Here is a 19,173-nt window from a genome sequence, read left to right as displayed (position 1 = left end):
GCACCAAGAGCGCGTGGCGCGGGCCAGAAACAGGCCCGTGAAAAATAAAGGGATCGGGATCCGCATCGACGATCCTCTGCCGGACCTCAGTCAGAATGCTGCTTCGCTGGGCGCCACGGTGGTGGGAGGGCAGGTGAGAAGGCGGGCAGAACTGGTTGAGACGTTGAAGAGGGCTGCGCAGGAGGTAAGGGAGAGAAAGACGGTGGTGGTTGTGGATGTGCAGGTGCATCTTGATGGGTATTCTGCTGCTTTGGAGAAAGCAAAGTAGGTTGATACATAGCTAGTAGTACTACATGTGTGTATATTCCTGAGGAAATATGAAGAGAAGGTGACTTCGAGATGAGGTTAGTCTTAACATCAGGACACCATTCCTGTGATACTTATATATAGCGTGCTATCTCGCTGCCCTCGCGTGTACTTGCGCATGGAGATCCGTCCAGGCAAGCGAAGTAGGTAGACAGGGTGATTACCTGGAATCCTTGCCAGATTGTTGGAGTGAGAGTCTACAGCAGCAATTCGAGTCACTTTGACTTATTATCCTTGTGATGTATGGTCAAACGACATCAATCTCTGTTCACATAATTCTCTATCCGCATAATAAACATTAAGCTTCGTTCAGTCCATCAAAAAGCCATGCAGTGAGGTGTCTTGTTTTCCACGTGCTTCTTTTCCAGAATGATATCAGATCCTGAATGTGGATGGATTTATGGAATGGCCGCCAATGAAACTAGGTACGGAGTACGGAGTACATAACCGGTTAATTATTAGCGAACATGCACAGACAAATTAGTTCCTGCCTAAGGTAAGGTACGGATGTATCCATCTTCTGCCCCCTCTTACGCCGTTACGGAGTACATAGATGCCCTGTTTAGGTAGTTGGTCTGTATCTATCAAGTCAGTTCTGAGTGGAGTGGAGGGTAGTGGAGACCAAGCACCCCGCCGGAACTGATCCGTATATACGGAGTACACCGTACTCTGACTCCGCCGGAGAGAAGAGCGTGGGGTTTTACTCCGTAGCATCACTGACGAACGTCCACCTCCACCGCTTCGACTCCGCATGATCCACCAAATCCAGCCGATCCACTTCTTGAATTGACTATGACGGGGCACGTTCCTCGCCAGAGTTCCCAATAAAGTTACGATTCTTACGAACGAACCGCTTGAAATCCCGTAAATATGTTTCAAAACTGCGACATATTAGGAAGGTCGCGACGGATCTTGAGAGAAAGCTTCTCGCGACCTTACTATTAATTAGTAATTAATACTCTACCAGGGACAGTGCATACTAAGCCAGAGTATATATTACTAAACGATAGAACTTCTCTTAACACCAAGGTCAAAGATCAATAGAGATACTTGTGTACTAAACTGGTGAAAAGATCAGAACCATGGCGGGCGAAAACGGCACTGAGTCCGCTCAAGCTCCGCGAAAATTCGAACCCAAGAACATGAAATACCACTTCCTTGGAAGGACGGGATTGAAGGTTTCTGCGCTCTCGTTTGGGACGTGGGTCACTGGTATGAGATTCCTACTCACCATACTCTCACATCTCAGCAGAGAGGCATCTTGCTACAGGCATTTAGTCGGCGGCCAGCTCGGCAAAGATGTCACAAAGCAATGCATCCTCGAAGCGTGGAATCACGGGGTCAACTACTTTGACACTGCAGAAGCCTATGCTTCAGGAGAATGTGAAAAGGTCTTTGGCAAGGCCCTGCGCGACCTGAGCTTCCAGCGCAGCGACCTGGTCATCTCGACGAAGCTCTTCTGGGGCGGTCCCGGACCAAATGACACCGGTCTATCCAAGAAGCATCTCTTCGAGGGGATGAGGACGTCCCTGGAACGACTGGGCTTGGACTACGTCGACATCGTCATGGCGCATCGGCCGGACCCGCTCACCCCCATCGAGGAAGTGGTCCGGGCCTTCACGCAGATCGTCAACGAGGGCAAGGCCTTGTATTGAGGGACCTCGGAGTGGACGAGTCACGACATCGAGAGAGCCCACCATATGGCGGCCGTCCATCACCTAATTCCACCCGTGTGCGATCAACCCCAGTACAACGCGTTCTGGCGCGAATGAGTAGAGAAGGAACTGGCCCCGGTGATCCGCAATTATGGCTACGGACTGACCATCTGGTCCCCTCTCGACAACGGGATTCTGACTGGCAAATACAACGACGGGATCCCAGAGGGCTCAAGACTCACGGGGGCCGATGCCCCAGCTGGCGACAAGCAGAATATGATCAACATGGGCAAAGCCCTGTCAACGCCAGCGGGACAAGCGAAGATCCAAAAAGTGCGAGAACTGGGCGTGGTGGCCCAGCAACTGGGGTGTACCACCGCTCAGTTGCCGCTGGCCTGGTGCCTGTGCAACGAGAATGTGAGCACTGTCATCACGGGCGCGAGCAGGCCTGAACAGGTGGCGGAAAATATGAAAGCGCTGGATGTATACGAGAGGATCAAGAATGACGCCCAGATCCTGGATAGAATCGAGAAGATTCTCGACAACAAGCCTGCTGAAACGGATCTATATGGGAGGTGGGCATGATCCAGTCGTTTGTTGGGTTTAGCTGTCAATTTGGTGATTATGTCGAATATGCTGTAGATGTATATACACGGCGATCATAGACCTGAAATTAGAAGACCCAGAGACAGTGGAAAAATATACCTACCGTACCTATGTAGGTTGTAGGAGGTACCTGTTAAGAATGCCACAGCACTGACAACTGACAAACTGTACCAACTGACTAATCTATTTTAGGATTAGCCCCTGAACATCCGTTGCGGAGATGTTTGCCTGGTTTGCCAATCTTATCGAGGAAAATTATCTCGGATGAACACCAGATTGAACTGCAACATAATTGTCGGCTGGTATATCATGGATCCTAAAACAGTTTCTGCCCACTAATATGGAGCTCAAAGACCTCTCGAGCAATTGGAAGAAGCTCCAGGAAACACTCAAAAAACAAAGCGGATCCGGTTCAACCTCCTCCTCCTCCAAGCGCAAGATCTCCGATCACGAGCCGCAGAATGGTGTGAAGAGGAGGAAAACGGAGATCCGCACTGACAAGAAGAAAACCGAGAGCCAGCGAAAATCGTCCAAGTCACAAAGAATGTCGAAGGTTGGCGAGTCTGAGGGAGGTAATGAGGTGAAGGAGACAGTGACGGAGGTTTCATCCCGGCGGAATTCGACGGCCTCGACTGAACCGCGAAATGGGCGGGTAAATGAGGGTCGCTCTCCGACGTCAGTTCCCAAATCGACTCCCTTTTTTAAGTTTCCTATATTGACGTCCTGCAGAGCCGAAATAGGCAAATACGTCGCGATAGACTGTGAGATGGTGGGCGTTGGCCCCAATCCCGACGAGGAATCGGCCCTTGCACGCGTGAGCATCGTCAATTGGAATGGCGACCAGGTCTACGACTCGTTCGTCAAGCCCAAAGAGAAGGTCACGGACTGGCGGACACCAGTGAGCGGAATCTCACCAAAAGACATGGTCAACGCCCGGTCACTTGAGGAAGTCCAGAAGGATGTCGCCGAAATAATTGAAGGCAAGATCCTGGTCGGCCATGCAGTGAGGAACGACCTGGACGCCCTCCTATTAAGTCATCCAAAACGTGACATACGAGATACAAGCAAGCATCCACCATATCGAAAGATTGCCGGAGGCGGTTCTCCGCGCCTGAAGGTCCTGGCGGCAGAGTTGCTTGGACTGAAGATCCAGGAAGGAGCCCATTCGAGTGTCGAAGATGCCAGGGCCACGATGCTCCTTTTCAGACGAGATAAGGAGGCCTTCGATCGCGAACATGCGAAGAAATGGCCCGTGCGGGTTGTGACCGAAGGAGAGGACAAGGGGAAACCGGTGAAGAAAAAGAAAAAGAATAAGAAGAAAAGCAGGAAGAGATAGCTTATATCAACCAGTATGAGTTGGTTTGTTTCTTCTCTTTAACATCTGGTTCTGCATTGATACCACGGTACAGTTCATGCATTGTTTGGATTCCACCAATTTTCGAGAACTTTTTATACAAGAAATCAATGATCAAGTATAATTTCGTAGAGGAGGCCTTACGTTTGTTTTAGATACTACTCATGTAGTCGTGAGACTGCTATCCATAGTCAGCGGGCGGGAGACTGCGTACCTGCGGAGACAAGCCGACACCCGCAGTAGTGCTGTAATAATTAAGTGGACGTTCCGACGCGTCGCGCGTAGAATCCAACAGCAGAACTCCTATTAACACATCACTGGAGCAAACCACCTACCTAGTTATCCTTCCACTCAAATACAACCGCTTTTGAAGCTTATTTAATGAAAGGAGTATAATTTGGAAGAATTGATTATCCTCGTCTCCGTTGAGATCCCGACCTTTCTCCTCAGACACCGCAGTCCTGTGCAGCTTCTCAACGTGATACGGACGTCAATCGATTGAATTGCTTGAAAGAAAGAAAAATGCTAGCTCTGCGAAGCGCACAAGATAAGTCTGCGGACGACAACAAGTCTTCAATGTCGTCCGCCTTCTGCACTCCAAACATTCTCCCGTGTAGGGTCCATCACGACGGACCTGTCGAGGTCTCAAAGCGGTACTGGAACCCGGTCAAGGATGACAATGGTAAGGCTGGAAATTGCAATTGACCTGCTCATTGCTTCTTTTCTTTCTCATTGGGCTACAGCTGGCTAACTTCGATACAATAAATGCAGGAAATGCCCAGACAGCATACTTCCGTGGACGAAAATTACGTGGCAGACGGGTCGCGCTTCCTGAAGGTTATGAGGGTGGGTTTGGTTGCGACAATCAATACATGAGATGATACGATGATTCCTGACATCTGCTCCAGGCGTCGTTGCTGTGCCCACGGACCGCATCCTACCATCTTCCAATCCTGATGTGAAGCCCGACGGTGCGACCAACGGTGACGCAGAGGAGCCGGTCAAAATTCTGGAAAAACAAGCGACCTTCAACGAGTTCGTGGTCTGGGGTCACGAGGTCCTGCCTGCGGCAGATGATCCTTTTGTGAAGGGCGTGGAGGAGTGGTTGAAATTTGCGGAAGCAGTATGTTTGTAGATTCAGTCTCTTGTCTCCTTTTGGTGCTGGGTCTGACTGCTGCATATCAGATGCACTCAAGTGCACCGCCCTCAGCTGGGAATGGCGAACCTAACTCTTCTACTCAACCGTAGCAGACGTCTGCAAGATGAAAAACAAACAGATAAAGCTCGTCTTTCTGCTCAACGCATTGATCTCGGTCATAAGGTCCATGCGCAAGCTCCACGTCGCTTGAGACGACTAAGAAGACGACTGAGAAGATGTCTTCCGAGTCAGCTCTGCTCCTCTTCCCGAAAGACCGTTGCTTGCAAGAAGTTCTGCGCGCGCCCTTGAAGAGACATCGGGACTAGGAGGAGTCGACCAGGTACGGTAACCCACTATGGAGGCCCTGACTTTGGGTGTCTCAACCGGAGTGCTATATCTTCATATTGCTACACGCACACAATATGTGCATCCGAGACAGCGACACACGTCACGTCATACTCGCTGTGCCAAGAAATACGGGGTTGGTTGAGCTGCATTTGGAATCTCTAGCAATCTGAAGTGATATTCGAAAAGCGTCCCTTTCAAGGATGGATACAAGGATATGGATATTCGTCCATGTTCATATCTTAAGTGGATGTTTTCAGATAACTATTGCACATGTATTGTACAGTACAGAGTACATACTGTACAGTACATTCATGCTTACAAGTGACATAGTCCCAATCAAGGCAGCAGAACATGAACATGGATGAAAATAGAAGAGATAAAGCCATTGGCAAAAAGCTAGGACTTCTAATAGTATAGACCATGCCCGCAGAAATTGCATCTATCTGATGCTGCGAGATGATTGGCCTCCGCAGTGTACTCTGTAGTAACAGACCGCCCAAGATTCTGCCACGAACAGGTGGAGTAATTAGCATTAGCATTCGTACATTTATCTCACCGCTCTCCACATCCATCCAGCTTGTACTCTGTACTATAGATATTCGACATTGTTGTCCAGATAGTGGCCATATTGAGAAAGTATTACAGGTTACTATTATTGTGACATTCCTCACCATGGGAGAAAAGGCGACTCCCGAGTCACTGATTCCGCGATTCCAGATCGAGAGGTTGTTGAATCAAGGTGTGTACTAACTTTAGTAGAATACACAATGTTTCTTCTGGAAGAATGTCTACAGGATTTTTCTGCAGTTATTATGTGAAAAAAAAAATCTTTTTTTTTTACCTTTTCTTTTTCTGTTCATGTTGAATTATGTCTGACGTCTGCTGACTACTTCAGATCAAAATGACCGCCGGATCGCCATGCTGGGCCATATCGACGGCCAGCAGGGCGTTCTGATCGCCGAGCGAGCAGCCTTCGCAACCGAATCAGTTGACGTGCTGCGCGCCTTCCACGCAGCCATCACCCGGGTCAGGAATCTGGGCGACAACGACATCTACCGGTGGTACATGGCCTCGTCGTCTTCAGGCTCAGACGAAGGCCAACCACCAGACCTCAAGCTGAACCTAATCTGGCCGTGCACAGAACAGCACATCAGGAAATACTCCGCTCAGCCAGTTCGGATGGTGACCGAGACGCCAGAGATCTACCGTAACTACATCCGCCCGTACATGCAGCAGAAGCGCGAGGAGGGGCGGCTGAACTGGGTGTTCAACATCCTCGAGGGCAGGACGGAGCAGGAAGACGTCATCCTGCGCGACACCGACCACGGGCCCGAGGACGGCTTCCTGATGCTGCCGGACCTCAACTGGGATCGGAAGACCATCGGCTCCCTGCATCTGTTGGCGCTCGTTGAGCGGCGCGATATCTGGAGTCTGCGCGATCTCAAGAAGCGGCATATCCCCTGGCTGCGGTACCTCAGGCAGAGGCTGCTGGAGGCGACGGTGAAGATGTACCCTGAGCTCGAGCAGGATCAGTTGAAGCTATACGTTCATTGTATGACCACATCAATTGACCTTTTTTCTATGGCTACTGATACGGCTACTGACTGAGGTGTACCCAGACCAACCAACCTACTACCATTTCCACATCCACGTCGTCAACGTCATGCTAGAAGCTGGCACGACACAGGCGACCGGGAAAGCCTTTGGCTTGGAGAATATCATCTCGCAGCTGGAGACGATCGCGGGAGACGAAGATGCGGGCATGGCGGATGTCAGTCTGTCGTACTTTATCGGCGAGGCCAGCGAGATATGGACGAATATCTTCGAACCGCTGAAGAGGGGAGAGAAGCCGGAGATTTGAATGGGAAACAAAAAAAGACGATGACTTGTGGTTTTATGTTATCTTAGACGTGAGAGTTGCTTTATAGATACCATACTCTAGAGCATTTAAGAGCGCCCGATTAAGGCAATAGAGAAGACAGTCTAGCTTCTAGAAAATACTCTTGCCAGGTTATTATGACAGAGACAATGCTATATAACTCTACTTTAAATCGTTCAATCCATGCTACGATAGTTGTCCTGTACTGATGCTGCTATCTCCTATCTCCCCGCACGTTTGCGGCGTTTGCACCTAAATTAATCTATCTCAAGCTCCATCCATACCCCGCGAATCAACAATCAACAGCGGAGTCCAAAACATCACAATCCTTTTATTTGTCCGTCCGTCTGTCATTTCAATTCCTCAGTTGAGGAATATCGATCGTCATATCGATCGTCGAGGCCTCTGCTCTACTCCACCATGGCGGAGGATCCTGATGCGCCGAGCAACAATAAGGCATTTGTGCCTCTTGGTATGTACTGTCAAGCATGAGCTTACATCCTTATGCCAGCTACTCTTTGTCTTTAAAAAAACATCTTGCTAACCTCCAATTTCTGCAGAGAACAACCCCGAGGTAATGTCCCACCTCGTCCACCAACTCGGTCTCCCCCCGACCCTGGGCTTCACAGACGTCTACTCCATCGACGAGCCAGACCTCCTCGCCTTCGTCCCCCGACCTTCCCACGCCCTACTCCTCGTGTTCCCCGTATCAAAAACCTACGAAGCCTCCCGCATCGCCGAGGACAGCGCCCTTCCCGAATACACCGGCTCCGGCCCCTCCGAGCCCGTCATGTGGTTCAAGCAGACGATCCGCAACGCCTGCGGACTGATCGGCCTGCTCCACGCCGTGAGCAACGGCGAGCCGAGAAAGCACATCATCCCGGGCTCTGATCTGGATAAGCTCCTCCGCGACGCTGAGCCGTTGGACCCCGTCGCGCGCGCAGACCTGCTGTACGAGAGCAAGGCGCTCGAAAGCGCGCACGCAGACGCCGCTAAGCGGGGCGACACAGCCGCGCCGCAGGCGGAAGACAACGTGGATTTGCATTTCGTCGCCTTCGTCAAGGGCGCTGATGGGCGGTTGTGGGAGCTGGATGGAAGACGGAAGGGTCCCCTGGAGAGAGGCAGGTTGGCTGAAGACGAGGATGTCCTCTGCGAGAAGGCGCTGGAGCTGGGGCCGAGGAGGTTCCTGCGGAAGGAGGCTGAGGGAGGAGAGGGCGATCTCAGGTTCAGTCTTGTTAGTTTGGGGCCGGTGTTTGAGTGAGGAGTCATGAGGGAGAGACGGTCATCCTTACCAACTTTCTTTCTGCCAGCTGGCTGACTGGCTGACTGGCTGACTGGTGGAAACACTCATCTCATGCCATACCCATGCTGATTTCTCGACGAAATAAACACGAAAAAAAAAAGCGAGAGGGAAAAGAGAAAAGGAAAAAGAAAATCCTTACCTGATATCAGCACACCACCCCCCGGTTCGATCTGTTGAAACCTGCATTCTGGGTTCGGTTCGGTGGGAAAGGTAGCCCAACCAAGATAATAAAAGAAAATTGGGAGAAAAAAAAGAGTCTCTGCATTGATTTAACGTTCAAGTCCGGCTACAATAGCTTGCTGTCTTCCGGCGTTTTTTTTTTTTGGTCTGTGGATGGACGTGGATGGATGGCCTTGGGTTTTATCAATTTGCTCTTTCTTACTTTTTACTATCTTCTAGGGAACAAGAACAAGAAAAAAAATTATATCCGGGACCTCCACTTCCACTTTGTGAATGTTCTGTTCTGTTCTGTTCTGTGCTTGGAGAACAGGAGTGAGCGAAGTCTCATCTTACAAGTCAATTTAACAAGTCAATGATTGCTGTCATAGCATAACTATGGTTGTAATAATATAATACAATATAATATAATACCAAGTGCTGCAGTGTAATCGTCTTTTCCCCATGGCCTTTAATAACAGTACATTAGGTGTATGTACTCACTCCTCAACCCACCATTCGTCACAGTTAAACTTGAGGGCTTCATCACCGCAAGCACACCATCCTGCTGTGAGGTTTCGCGCAAAGACCTCTAGAGCAGAGTATTTGGTTCTTCGCCTTCGCTCCTGTTGAGGGGAGGTATCGGTGTCATCCTTCATAGCAGGGGCATCGGCTGCTATCGACGACGGAGAAAAGAAAACTGTCTCAAAGATCTCCTTCAGATTCGGCTTGCGAGAGTGAACGTCCGGGACGCCGGCGATTAGTCTGCGCTGGGGGGATCCGGATCGCTCGTTTGGAGTCCCTCTCCCCATTGTATATGTAGACGTACTTCTATTATCATCTCTGTTTTCGTCCCGCTTGCCTATGACTAGCACCTCGTATGGCTTCCTCCACAGACCCTCCAGAGGCGTGACGGGTTCCCCTTCGATAGTCGTCTTGATCCACACCCATTCTTCGCAGACGGAGAGACCTGCTCCCCGTATGGCGTCGTATGCTGCCACGCGCGATTTTTCCTTGTTCGTCACCCAGATTGCCACGATTGAGGGCTGGCTTTGCTGGTCGTCTGGACGATCCTCGATAGGATCGGTAGAACGACCGTCGTGAAGGTGCCTGAGTATTATATCCCTGATCATCCGTGAGAGCCCGTCCATGTCAAAGGGTGGATGTGTAGCGTATTTCGCAGCGCGACGGACCGACCGATTCGGCCACGGCGGATCGAGCAGGATGAGGTTGAATTTCCTGTTTTCAGGCAGCCCCGGAATAGGAGAATGGCTGCATGGCTGCGATGACAGCTCGCAGAGCACAAAACATGACTCTGGTGGAATGTTAAACGTTGTATAGTCCTGCCGGGTTGATTCTTCTGCCGTGGCAGGACAGTGCGCCCGAATTACTGCAGGCTTCGACGAAGGATTCCGAACCTCCACATTCCGGAGTTCTGATAGACTCTCGAATTCATTCACGGTTGGTGACAGGATCAGTGGTGGTCCCGGTCTCGAATCTGCAATCCCGTCACCTGCTCCAGAAGCATCTACCTTCGATTCACGGGCGACATCGAGAGACGGTCGAGTGATATGACAGCCGTCATCACTGCCCATCCTCACGCTTGTCCTTGCTTGCTTTGCCGGAGGACCAGAATCTGCTTCATAGTCAAATGTTGACTCCTCTGCAGAGAATATCGTTTTTGTGGGCTCTTCTCCCTGTATCACCTTCCTTGGGAGACACCACATCCGCTTTTCTCTTTCAGCTCCTGCAGAAACTCCTTCAAACCTGTCTCCGATTTCCTCCAGGCCCTGCCTCACAAAAGGCACAATTCCTTCGTGGAATCGCCGTTCCGATACCGGGATCCTCGCCAACAAACGAGCTCGAGCTGCGTCACTCTTCGGCTCTGGCGGGGACGGAAATGGCGTTGTCAGGGCTGGAGTTGAATAGAGTTGTTTTCGGTGTGGAGGAGCAGCAGTAGTATCTTGACTTGTGCTCCCGGTTTCCAGACTGCTTAGAGACGGAGATGGAAGATGCTGCGCCAGGGCGATGGAGGTTGGAATGTCGATCAAAAACACGGTGCTTTCATTGTTTCGATACAAGATGCAAGAAGGGGCCGCCATCTTCTTCTGTTTGTCATTCCGTGCAATACTATTGATTGCACATTATGTTATGTAGCTCTTTGCTTTCTCTTTCCCTCTAATCATGACCTGACCATGTCATATCTCCTCTGCAGGTTGAACAACAGCCAGGCTTCGCTGGTAGTCTACTAATCGGCCGGCTTGTGGCTTCCGCTTAAGTATTGCTGAGCGGACGGGAAGCACTGCATTTCATACCTGATGGTCGTATGTGCTAGAAGAGACATCCAAAAGAGATGAAGAAGGCAGTCTATACTACCACTCGTGAGGATTGTGGCTAGCACAGCGTTACTAGACGCGAATGGATTGGGAATTTTTGTTCATGGACTCCATGGAGTACGATAACCTAGCTCTGGGTCACTAAGCCCGATTAGGATGCATCCAATGTACCTACCTAAGTACATATATACAAGTGCATTCTCCCTTCCATACCTTCTGACAATGTATTTCAGATTTCTTGATCACTGGTTATTGACGCAGAGCAGAGTATATTGGTAATCACGTCCAGTCAGACACGAGCTGCACCTCATAGTTGGATGTATGGAGCCCGATAATATCAAATGGATAACATAACGAGTACTATCGGACGGTCGTTGAAGGAAACATATTGATCTACTGAATATAGGGTCTTAGGCTTATAAAAAGCCTATCTTTCTGTTCTTCCTCCATCTTATTCTTTTTATTAGAGCAGTCATTAGCATCTCAATACGATCTCCTTCAGTCTCTGACAGAATCATCTCAACCAAACCATCTGAACTCCAGTTTTCATCAAGATCTATCTATCTAACACCAAAAACAGAACAGGATCTCAGATCGGTACAAGATCTCTTCAAGTTGAAACGTGGCTAGCAGATGGCAAGGAGACATAATCGACAGCCAAACTATATATATGTACAGTACATACACATCAAGGTCTTCCCGTGAGTGGAACTTTGTGCATGAATTTGCAGATGTCCCGTCACCTTCAGTCCCTGGCCAACAGACTGGATGCGTCGGTCTCTACAAGTGAGGACCTGCGAAAGAAACACCCCACGTGCCATTCCAAGCTATAAAAGTACTCGACCGGTACGACGACCGTCAGTCCGTAGCTAGCTTTACCAACACTCGATCAAAAGTCTGTTACACACCCACGCTGAAGGAGAACTCATTTCTGAAAACTAAAGCATGTCAAGTCGTCAAATCATCCAGATGGAGTACCGACAACCCGCAAAGAGATACACAAGAACCGGTATGATAGATTTTGCACGCTGAGATAATGTCCAGCTTGGAAGAAAATCGATGGTTGAACAGGATGCCGCAGAATGTCGTAACGACTCCGTTGCTCCTTTCCCTCCTCCGATACGATCCAGCGTCGGTTCGGGCAAAGGCCGTCATTTCAGTGCACATAACCAGATGATCGCTTTTCTTTTGAGTGGAAAGGATTTATACAAAGAAGCGCAAGTCAAAAACGAAAAGAAAAATTTTTCTTTTTTAGATCAATTTGGGTTCAACGCTGTGAAGAAATTAGTCCTTGAAATGATGGCGGTTCAGGCGGCTTTTCGGGAATACTTACGCGTCCACGCCGTCCACCCGCGGTTTGGTTTGGTATGGCTTGGGCTTGGGGGTAGAACTGTGGGGGATACTGGTACATTTGGGCGGCGTTCAGAACAGGACTGAATTGGGCCGGAGCAAATGCGGGCTGGCTGAGCATGGGACTGGCACTCATCTGTGGCGACGGCCCGGGAAGCGAAGAGGGGCCCTGCAGCCCCCTGAAGTTGTCCATGGAGAGGGGGGGTGCAGCATATCCACCGAAGTTATTGCCGGCCATGGCCGGATAAAGCCCACTCGGGGATACACCCCGAGATTGTAGGTAAGCCTGATACTGGAGCTGTTGCTGGTTCATTGGCAAGATGCCTTCCTGGCCGAATCCCGGACCGTTCACACCACCAAGACCGTTGATGGGGTTGATGCCACTAGCTGGACCAATGCCAGCGGGGACACCGACGCCGTTTACACCGTAGTGGTCAAAAGTTTGTTCGGAAGTCACGGGTCGTGCCATGGATGCTGGGTTGTCCAGGTTCTGAGCGCCAGTAAACTGCCCACCATACTGTCTCTCCGTGGCTGGCTGAGACTGATAGTTGGTGTTCGTCTGCCGCGACGAGGTCGGACGGTGCTGCTGTTTATCGACGTTCGAGCCGTGACCACTGCCATGACCGTCTCTTCCGGAGTGATGATGATCACGAGAATTACCTCGGGAGGACAACCCAACCTCATCCATCAAACGCTTGTAGCCCTGGCTCGGGGTAGCTTTCAGTTTGGTGAGAACTTTGGCCACGTTTTTGACAACTTCTGCGCGCATCGACTCGTCGAAGAAAGGCGTGGTCAGGACTTTGAAGATCAGCGTCGCGCCGGATGTTGGGTCACTCAGGATCTTCTCCAAGACTTCATCACCGGGACTGAAGAAGAGAGCCTTGAGCACGATTTCCCGCGCCTCGGGCTCGTTTCTTTGATTGATCACCTTGAGAACAGTCAAATAGGCGACCTTGTGGGTACAAAGGTGCACCAGGTGAGGCACAAGTCTAGGAGCGAGAACCGTTCTCCGGTGGGGAAAGGTGCACGTATCCAGGAACCAAGTCAGGAGAAGGGCGCCATTCGCATTCGTAGCGAGCTGAACACTGTGAAGTGCAATAGCGGCGGCGAGCATCCGCTGTTGGTCTTTGGAGGCATGATGACTCTCCAGGCAAGCGCGCATGGCTCGAGCACCAAATCTCCCCTGAGCGATTTCCCACATCCTGCTGAGCATGGTCTCAAAGATGAAATCGTTATACGGACTGCCGAATCGCAAACAGCACTGCAGCACATAGTTGCCGTACTGATCCAGGAACAAAGGAACCGTGTACGGTCGAAGACTCTCCACAATCATTTTCATCTGCGTCGGAGTCTTCGTCACGTCAATGATCTTTTGAGCAGCCCACGTTCCGTTCTTATGCACTCCAATCTCCGCGAGGTGTGGTGCGATCTGGACCAGCATCTCCTCCTTGGTCTGTTCAGAACAGTATTCGAAAAGTTTCTGGACGACCGTGTTGCCGAGATAGTCGGAAGAGAGCTCCGCGATCTCTGGAAGCATCCCGTGTGCAGTTTCCTCAATCTCCTGGATGGAACAAGCTCCATTATCGATCCTCTTTCTGATGTCGCGAAGGCGAGGGGCATCATGCATCCGAGTCTGGCTTGGCTCCGGAATGGGTGGAATCTCATCCACGAACGACTGGTACGCAATGGCCCGCTGAACGCTCGCAGTGATTTTGCGAGTATCATCATCCGAGGCACCAAATTCCTTGACAATTTGTGCCATTTCCGGCTGCAACTCGACTAGAGGCGGGACCTGAGGAGTGCCCCCTCTCTCTGATTTACCGACACCATCAGTCCCAGCACCGTTGGATCCCAAAGCTGCATTGGGATCGGGCGTTGGAGAAGGCTGGGTTCCATTGTGACCCGGGGTTCCAGACGCAGAAGTTCCTGGAACCTTGGCGTATCCGATCCTCACAGGCCCCGCCCCGGGGAAGATCTCCTTGCCATTGAGTATGGTTTTGGCCTGGATAGCACTTTCAATACGCTCAAAGTTGACGAATCCGCAATTCTTGTGCGTAAGGACACGGGTTGATTCAATCTTGCCGTACATACTGAAGATGGCTTCCAGAGAGGTGACGGTTGTTGAAACAGGAATGCTTCCGATCCATAACGCTCTCGTCGGTCCTTCGATATTGTTTTCGTCAGTTGTCTCCGCGGCGGGTCGAGCAGCCTGGACATTTGCGCCACCGCTTCCGCCGCCAAGATGCATCATGTGTACGGCCTCGGATAGTTCGTCATATTCTCCACCTTCTGCAATGCGGAGATCAGCCGCGCTAATACTATCGCCCAGCCGTGAAGGAGTTGCAAGATAATTGCGAATGGAAGATCGTTGTGGCGGCGTATCGAGGACACCAGCCGTCCTTGCTCGAGGCCGACTTGCAGAAGCATGATTGGCGAAAGCTTGGACTGCGAGATTATGTTGATGAATTTGAGCTTGCGTCGCTGCGAGTTGCGCTGCTGTCGCGGCAGCTGAAGGAGTCATAGTGCCTGAAGGAACCTGTGGATAGTGGGCTCCATACTCCTCATCATCCTCTGCATATTTCTCTGTGGCGTTCACCGAGTAGGATCGGAACCTGTTGTTATTCTTCATCATCGCCAATTCAGCCAGCAGTGGTGGGAGGGTTGATGACTGCTGTTGTTGTTGCTGCTGTTGCTGCATGAAGGACTCCACTGACGAACGGGCCAGTGTCGCCCCCGTCTGTTGTGGCGTTGTTTCTGCCAGCCCGAGGTAGTCCAACGTCTTCACGTCGGTATCGGCTAGACCGTCTCTCGAAAAGGAGGACTGGGATGGAGAAGCAGGGCCTTCGGAGGATCGAATACTGGTAAGGGTTGTCGCTCGCTCCCGCCCAGTCGACCAATTCGTGGAGAAAAGAGACGGCCCAAAAGGATTTGAAGAACCCAGAAGGCTTGTGCGCTGCGGCATTGAGCCTGCTCGCAGACGGGATAAAACCGTTGTGTTACTACCAGCACCGGTGGTTGCCGTCTTTGTGCTGGACTCGACGCCAGAGACTCCTGGGGGTCGGAATGGACTGGTGGATGGCGTGGGTCGCGACGTCTTGGACAAGAAAGACTGTTGAACGTTCGCTCCGTTCAGTGTGCCGACAGGAGGGAACCGCGACGGAACAGTGCCTGCTCTGGCTCTTCTGGCGGGGCTATTGATCGTTGACTCCGGAGGTACGAGGTCGGGGAAGCCATCCTGATTAGGAGACTCGGGAATATTCTCGCGAAGGGGGGTAGAATGTCCACTGGTTGGGGGACCCCAAATACTTGGGGAAACACCTTCCTGCGCCTGAATCTCTCGTGCCCTAGAAGAAGGGAGATCGGTCAGCCGTGAAAAAAAAATTTACTACACTGCAGGGACAGATGCATACCGCTTCGAATAGAGGCGGGCACCAAGTTCATGGGAAGGGGATCCAGCCCCTAATCGCGAGCTTCCCAATGAACCCGGAGCACTACCTAGCCCGTTGGGAGCACCGAATGGAGATTTCATCGCAGCCGCCGAGGAGGGATCGCTGGGCGAGCTGCTTCCAGTCGACGTTCCCGACATTGGTTGAGATACCGGAATGTAGTTAAGGTTGAGATGACCTTCCGGCCGTGAAACGGGAACCATTATAGATTATATGATTTCTCGGAAGCTTAACGAAAGATCGATAGATATATACCCTTGGAGGAATGCACCTCGCTCCTTGTGAAGGAAGGTACTCAACCCGATTGACTGAAGTGGAAGTTGACTTGGTCCGTTGGATAGGAGAGGGAGACGTGGGAAAAACCCATAAGGTTCTCGACACCGGCGCACGTTAGATGCGTGGCCCCGCTATCCTTTGCCAATTAAGCTGGTATTGTCGAGAGCACGACGAAATGGATATAACACGAAACCTCTGAGAACAGCCAGTGGCCAACGCCGCTTCTCAGAAGGCGAGGACCACTGCGTGGAGAAACCGTTGGATGACGCAGTGGCGGCTTCGTTGACACCGAGTGAAGCTGATCGGCGATCTAACCTCGCACAGGTGCTTTAGAAGGAGTGTAAACACCGCTTTTCGCTGTCCAGAGTTAACCTGCACGACAGGGGAGAACTTGGGAATGTCACGCCGAGTCGTTGCGGTTTGTCTTTATCGATTCCAGCAGGTCGATTAGGCGCACAAAAATCCAGATCCTCCACACATTAGCAATCCGATATTAAATATTTAGCACAATCTCACTATAGGACTCGAAGACGGTGGAAGGAAGGACGTCGTCGAGACAAAGCTGCTGAGCAAAGGCCCCGAAAGAGCGTTAATGTGGATATTGGCAAGGATCGGAAGAGGTGGCAGGACGGACGGTCTTACGTAGTGCCGGTCGGAAAGCGAGCAGCGGTGCAAGACAACAATCGACAAGCAATTATAACAAGAAGCGAATAGGCATTAATAAAAATAAATACTAAAACCTGGAGGGGTAGGAGGAGAAATGAGGAATGAGGAAGGGCAGGGTGATAGGATTGGAGACAGGAGAAGGAGAAGTGAGAGACAGGGACCGGATGGATGGACCTGTCGTGGAGAAGAAGAGACGAGAGGCGAGAGATGTGCGGCTGGCAGGAAGGCCCGCCTGCGCAGTAGTTGGCCACCGCCCAACCAACAGCATCCGGAGGACGGAGGATAGCTCATCAAATCTCTCACTTGCTAATTCTTCAACTTGGCTTCTTAGAAATTGCATCAATCCGATAGGAGATTTATTTATGATCGCTGCAATCCCCTTCGGAATATACTCGCCCACCAACGGCTGCTCCGGGAAGCTCTACACCACCCCAGTGTCCGCCAATGATGTGATATGAAAAGGCGATTGGGAAAGAAGAGAGCTAGCTTTTCTGCATCGTTCAAAAATTATAATGTCAGTCTCATCCCCCACAAATCACAGATAGCAATGAAACACAAATATCTGGACTATTGGAGCTCTGGCCAGGTCGATGTAGTAGTACATGTGCGGTAATCCAATCACCCGACTTCTCCTCCTCTGTAAGGTGAGGTGTACCGTGCAGCCCACAGCTTTCCTAGCAATAATCATAATTCCCAAAACAGAAATTCTGACAGCGTATTGGTTGTTTATCCCGAGGAAAACGTCATTTAAAGTGTGAGAAACACTCGAACTTAAATTCTTGTACCGTTCAAGAGAATCCCCGCATTTTAGGACGATCGCAATGAAAGGAAGACTACCACAGGAACAGCACCTCGTACCTCTTCAGTAATATCAAATTGTCAGAGAGAAATGATGGTAATGGACCTATGATGGTTCGCCAATGCCTGTCTCCTCAGCAGTGTGTGATGATCACTCGAACGATTGCCACGAGCGTCAACTCTGATAAGAGAAATCAAGAACTGTATGTACGGAGTAGAGCGTGGCGGAAATTCTACATATTAGTGGTTCCAGGACTTCCCCTGGCAGGGGAAACCCGGCTGGGAAGAAAAGTCACGGCAGCAAGGGAGACGTCTGCGTCACCCTCAGAGAGTGTCGCAAACGGAGTTCATTATCATTTGCGGACTCCTTGCAGAGATCTGTTATATAACAGACTCTGAGCGCCATTGGCTCACGTCACTGTCTACTTGAGGGCATCCCTACTAAACCAGTTCAGTTGCTCAAGGTGTCGAGAATCAGGGTTCCTCATCACAGATCCCTGAAACATTTGAAACACCATATTAATAGCATCAATAGGTAGCACCCTGTATACCCCTAACGAAGCTAAGAGGCCAACCCCAGACCCCAACCATGCCAAGATCAAGTTAGCGCTCTGATTACGTTTCATGCTTCATTTCATGATCATCCCATGCCGATGACACTGACCCACATTGATGTGTCCATGGGTTTGGAGATGTCCTTAAGAACAACCACCAATCCTATATAGTTTCCTTTAAGAGATAAAGGTGCAGGTAGCTAGTATAGTAGAACCTCCTTTATTAATAATAGGAAAAAGAACAAATGGCATTATTAACTCTTTTATAAAGGTCTTACTAGGTAAGAGGGTATTGTCAAGACTTACTGCCAGATAGAGATATAACTCATAATAAAAATGTTAAAGATGCTTTAAGCCTTCAAGAAGCTTGTCTGCAAATACACCAGCCTTAAACACAATACTATTGCCACCAGATGCAAAGCATAGCACTCAAACAGTGTTCCGTCTGCCAGTTTGCCCTTAACCTTCAGCCAGCCGGCTAGCAGGGTGCACTCTTCACAAAGATATTTGGGTGCCGGTAACTGGTGGAGAGAACTCAATAAAGACCTCAACCGCGCCATTTTCAAACTTCTTGGCCAAGTTGAGCCAAAAAGATAAGTGTCCAATGGTGACACTGTTCTCTGGCCAATATTAATACTGCATTACCGCATATATTGATATCCACAACCCTGATACCAGTCTTTCTTTAGGCCCAATCATGCCAAGTGACTATCTTAGTTCAGCTAAGGGTCAGGTCAGTAGGGACCTGGTGCACTTTTGTCGGAACAGTGGCAGACAGGAATCACAGGATGATCACGCATTTTACCTAGGTAGGTAGGTGGTAGCAAAGAGGTCAGGTCAGGTGATATTAAAGGTAGGCGCATGAACCTCTTATGCACTTTTGTCCGAACATCAAGTGAAGAACGGCAGAGTTGGACAGGCCAGAAATCCGTGATTTTTGATGCGAGGTTTCAGAGTCACATGACTTGCCTATTATGGTTAGTGTAACTTATACCGCCTGCC

At 50.3% G+C, this 19,173-nt stretch overlaps 8 protein-coding genes across 8 annotated transcripts; 6 read left to right on the top strand and 2 right to left on the bottom strand.

Moving 5' to 3' along the window:
• Nucleotides 1-1,388: 1,388 nt before the first annotated feature.
• On the top strand, nucleotides 1,389-1,961 carry VTN77DRAFT_6218 (uncharacterized protein; the record flags this gene model as incomplete). Its single annotated transcript, XM_069422472.1, has 2 exons — nucleotides 1,389-1,518; nucleotides 1,585-1,961. The coding sequence occupies 2 exons, from the start codon at nucleotides 1,389-1,391 to the stop codon at nucleotides 1,959-1,961; spliced, it is 507 nt and encodes a 168-aa protein (XP_069276333.1).
• A 45-nt stretch (nucleotides 1,962-2,006) lies between these two features.
• VTN77DRAFT_6217 (uncharacterized protein) lies at nucleotides 2,007-2,546 on the top strand (the record flags this gene model as incomplete). The annotated part of the gene is made up of 2 exons (XM_069422471.1): nucleotides 2,007-2,036; nucleotides 2,088-2,546. 2 exons carry the CDS (start codon nucleotides 2,007-2,009, stop codon nucleotides 2,544-2,546), a joined length of 489 nt encoding a protein of 162 aa, XP_069276332.1.
• A 361-nt stretch (nucleotides 2,547-2,907) lies between these two features.
• Nucleotides 2,908-3,903, top strand: VTN77DRAFT_6216 (uncharacterized protein; the record flags this gene model as incomplete). Its single annotated transcript, XM_069422470.1, has 2 exons — nucleotides 2,908-3,242; nucleotides 3,297-3,903. The coding sequence occupies 2 exons, from the start codon at nucleotides 2,908-2,910 to the stop codon at nucleotides 3,901-3,903; spliced, it is 942 nt and encodes a 313-aa protein (XP_069276331.1).
• A 540-nt stretch (nucleotides 3,904-4,443) lies between these two features.
• Nucleotides 4,444-5,169, top strand: VTN77DRAFT_6215 (uncharacterized protein; the record flags this gene model as incomplete). The annotated part of the gene is made up of 4 exons (XM_069422469.1): nucleotides 4,444-4,603; nucleotides 4,693-4,767; nucleotides 4,830-5,044; nucleotides 5,107-5,169. 4 exons carry the CDS (start codon nucleotides 4,444-4,446, stop codon nucleotides 5,167-5,169), a joined length of 513 nt encoding a protein of 170 aa, XP_069276330.1.
• Nucleotides 5,170-6,079: 910 nt separating this feature from the next.
• Nucleotides 6,080-7,268, top strand: VTN77DRAFT_6214 (uncharacterized protein; the record flags this gene model as incomplete). The annotated part of the gene is made up of 3 exons (XM_069422468.1): nucleotides 6,080-6,146; nucleotides 6,303-6,959; nucleotides 7,027-7,268. The coding sequence occupies 3 exons, from the start codon at nucleotides 6,080-6,082 to the stop codon at nucleotides 7,266-7,268; spliced, it is 966 nt and encodes a 321-aa protein (XP_069276329.1).
• A 438-nt stretch (nucleotides 7,269-7,706) lies between these two features.
• VTN77DRAFT_6213 (uncharacterized protein) lies at nucleotides 7,707-8,547 on the top strand (the record flags this gene model as incomplete). Its single annotated transcript, XM_069422467.1, has 2 exons — nucleotides 7,707-7,758; nucleotides 7,847-8,547. The coding sequence occupies 2 exons, from the start codon at nucleotides 7,707-7,709 to the stop codon at nucleotides 8,545-8,547; spliced, it is 753 nt and encodes a 250-aa protein (XP_069276328.1).
• A 698-nt stretch (nucleotides 8,548-9,245) lies between these two features.
• VTN77DRAFT_6212 (uncharacterized protein) lies at nucleotides 9,246-10,847 on the bottom strand (the record flags this gene model as incomplete). Its single annotated transcript, XM_069422466.1, has 1 exon — nucleotides 9,246-10,847. One exon carries the CDS (start codon nucleotides 10,845-10,847, stop codon nucleotides 9,246-9,248), a length of 1,602 nt encoding a protein of 533 aa, XP_069276327.1.
• A 1,501-nt stretch (nucleotides 10,848-12,348) lies between these two features.
• Nucleotides 12,349-16,080, bottom strand: VTN77DRAFT_6211 (uncharacterized protein; the record flags this gene model as incomplete). Its single annotated transcript, XM_069422465.1, has 3 exons — nucleotides 12,349-12,354; nucleotides 12,415-15,775; nucleotides 15,842-16,080. The coding sequence occupies 3 exons, from the start codon at nucleotides 16,078-16,080 to the stop codon at nucleotides 12,349-12,351; spliced, it is 3,606 nt and encodes a 1,201-aa protein (XP_069276326.1).
• Nucleotides 16,081-19,173: the final 3,093 nt, after the last annotated feature.

This window comes from Rasamsonia byssochlamydoides (genome assembly GCF_041956645.1).
Source record: "Rasamsonia byssochlamydoides strain NRRL 3658 unplaced genomic scaffold VTN77scaffold_47, whole genome shotgun sequence".
Taxonomy (NCBI): domain Eukaryota; kingdom Fungi; phylum Ascomycota; class Eurotiomycetes; order Eurotiales; family Trichocomaceae; genus Rasamsonia; species Rasamsonia byssochlamydoides.
The sequence above is the reverse complement of the archived record's forward strand: the minus strand, read 5'-3'. Positions and strand labels throughout refer to the sequence as shown.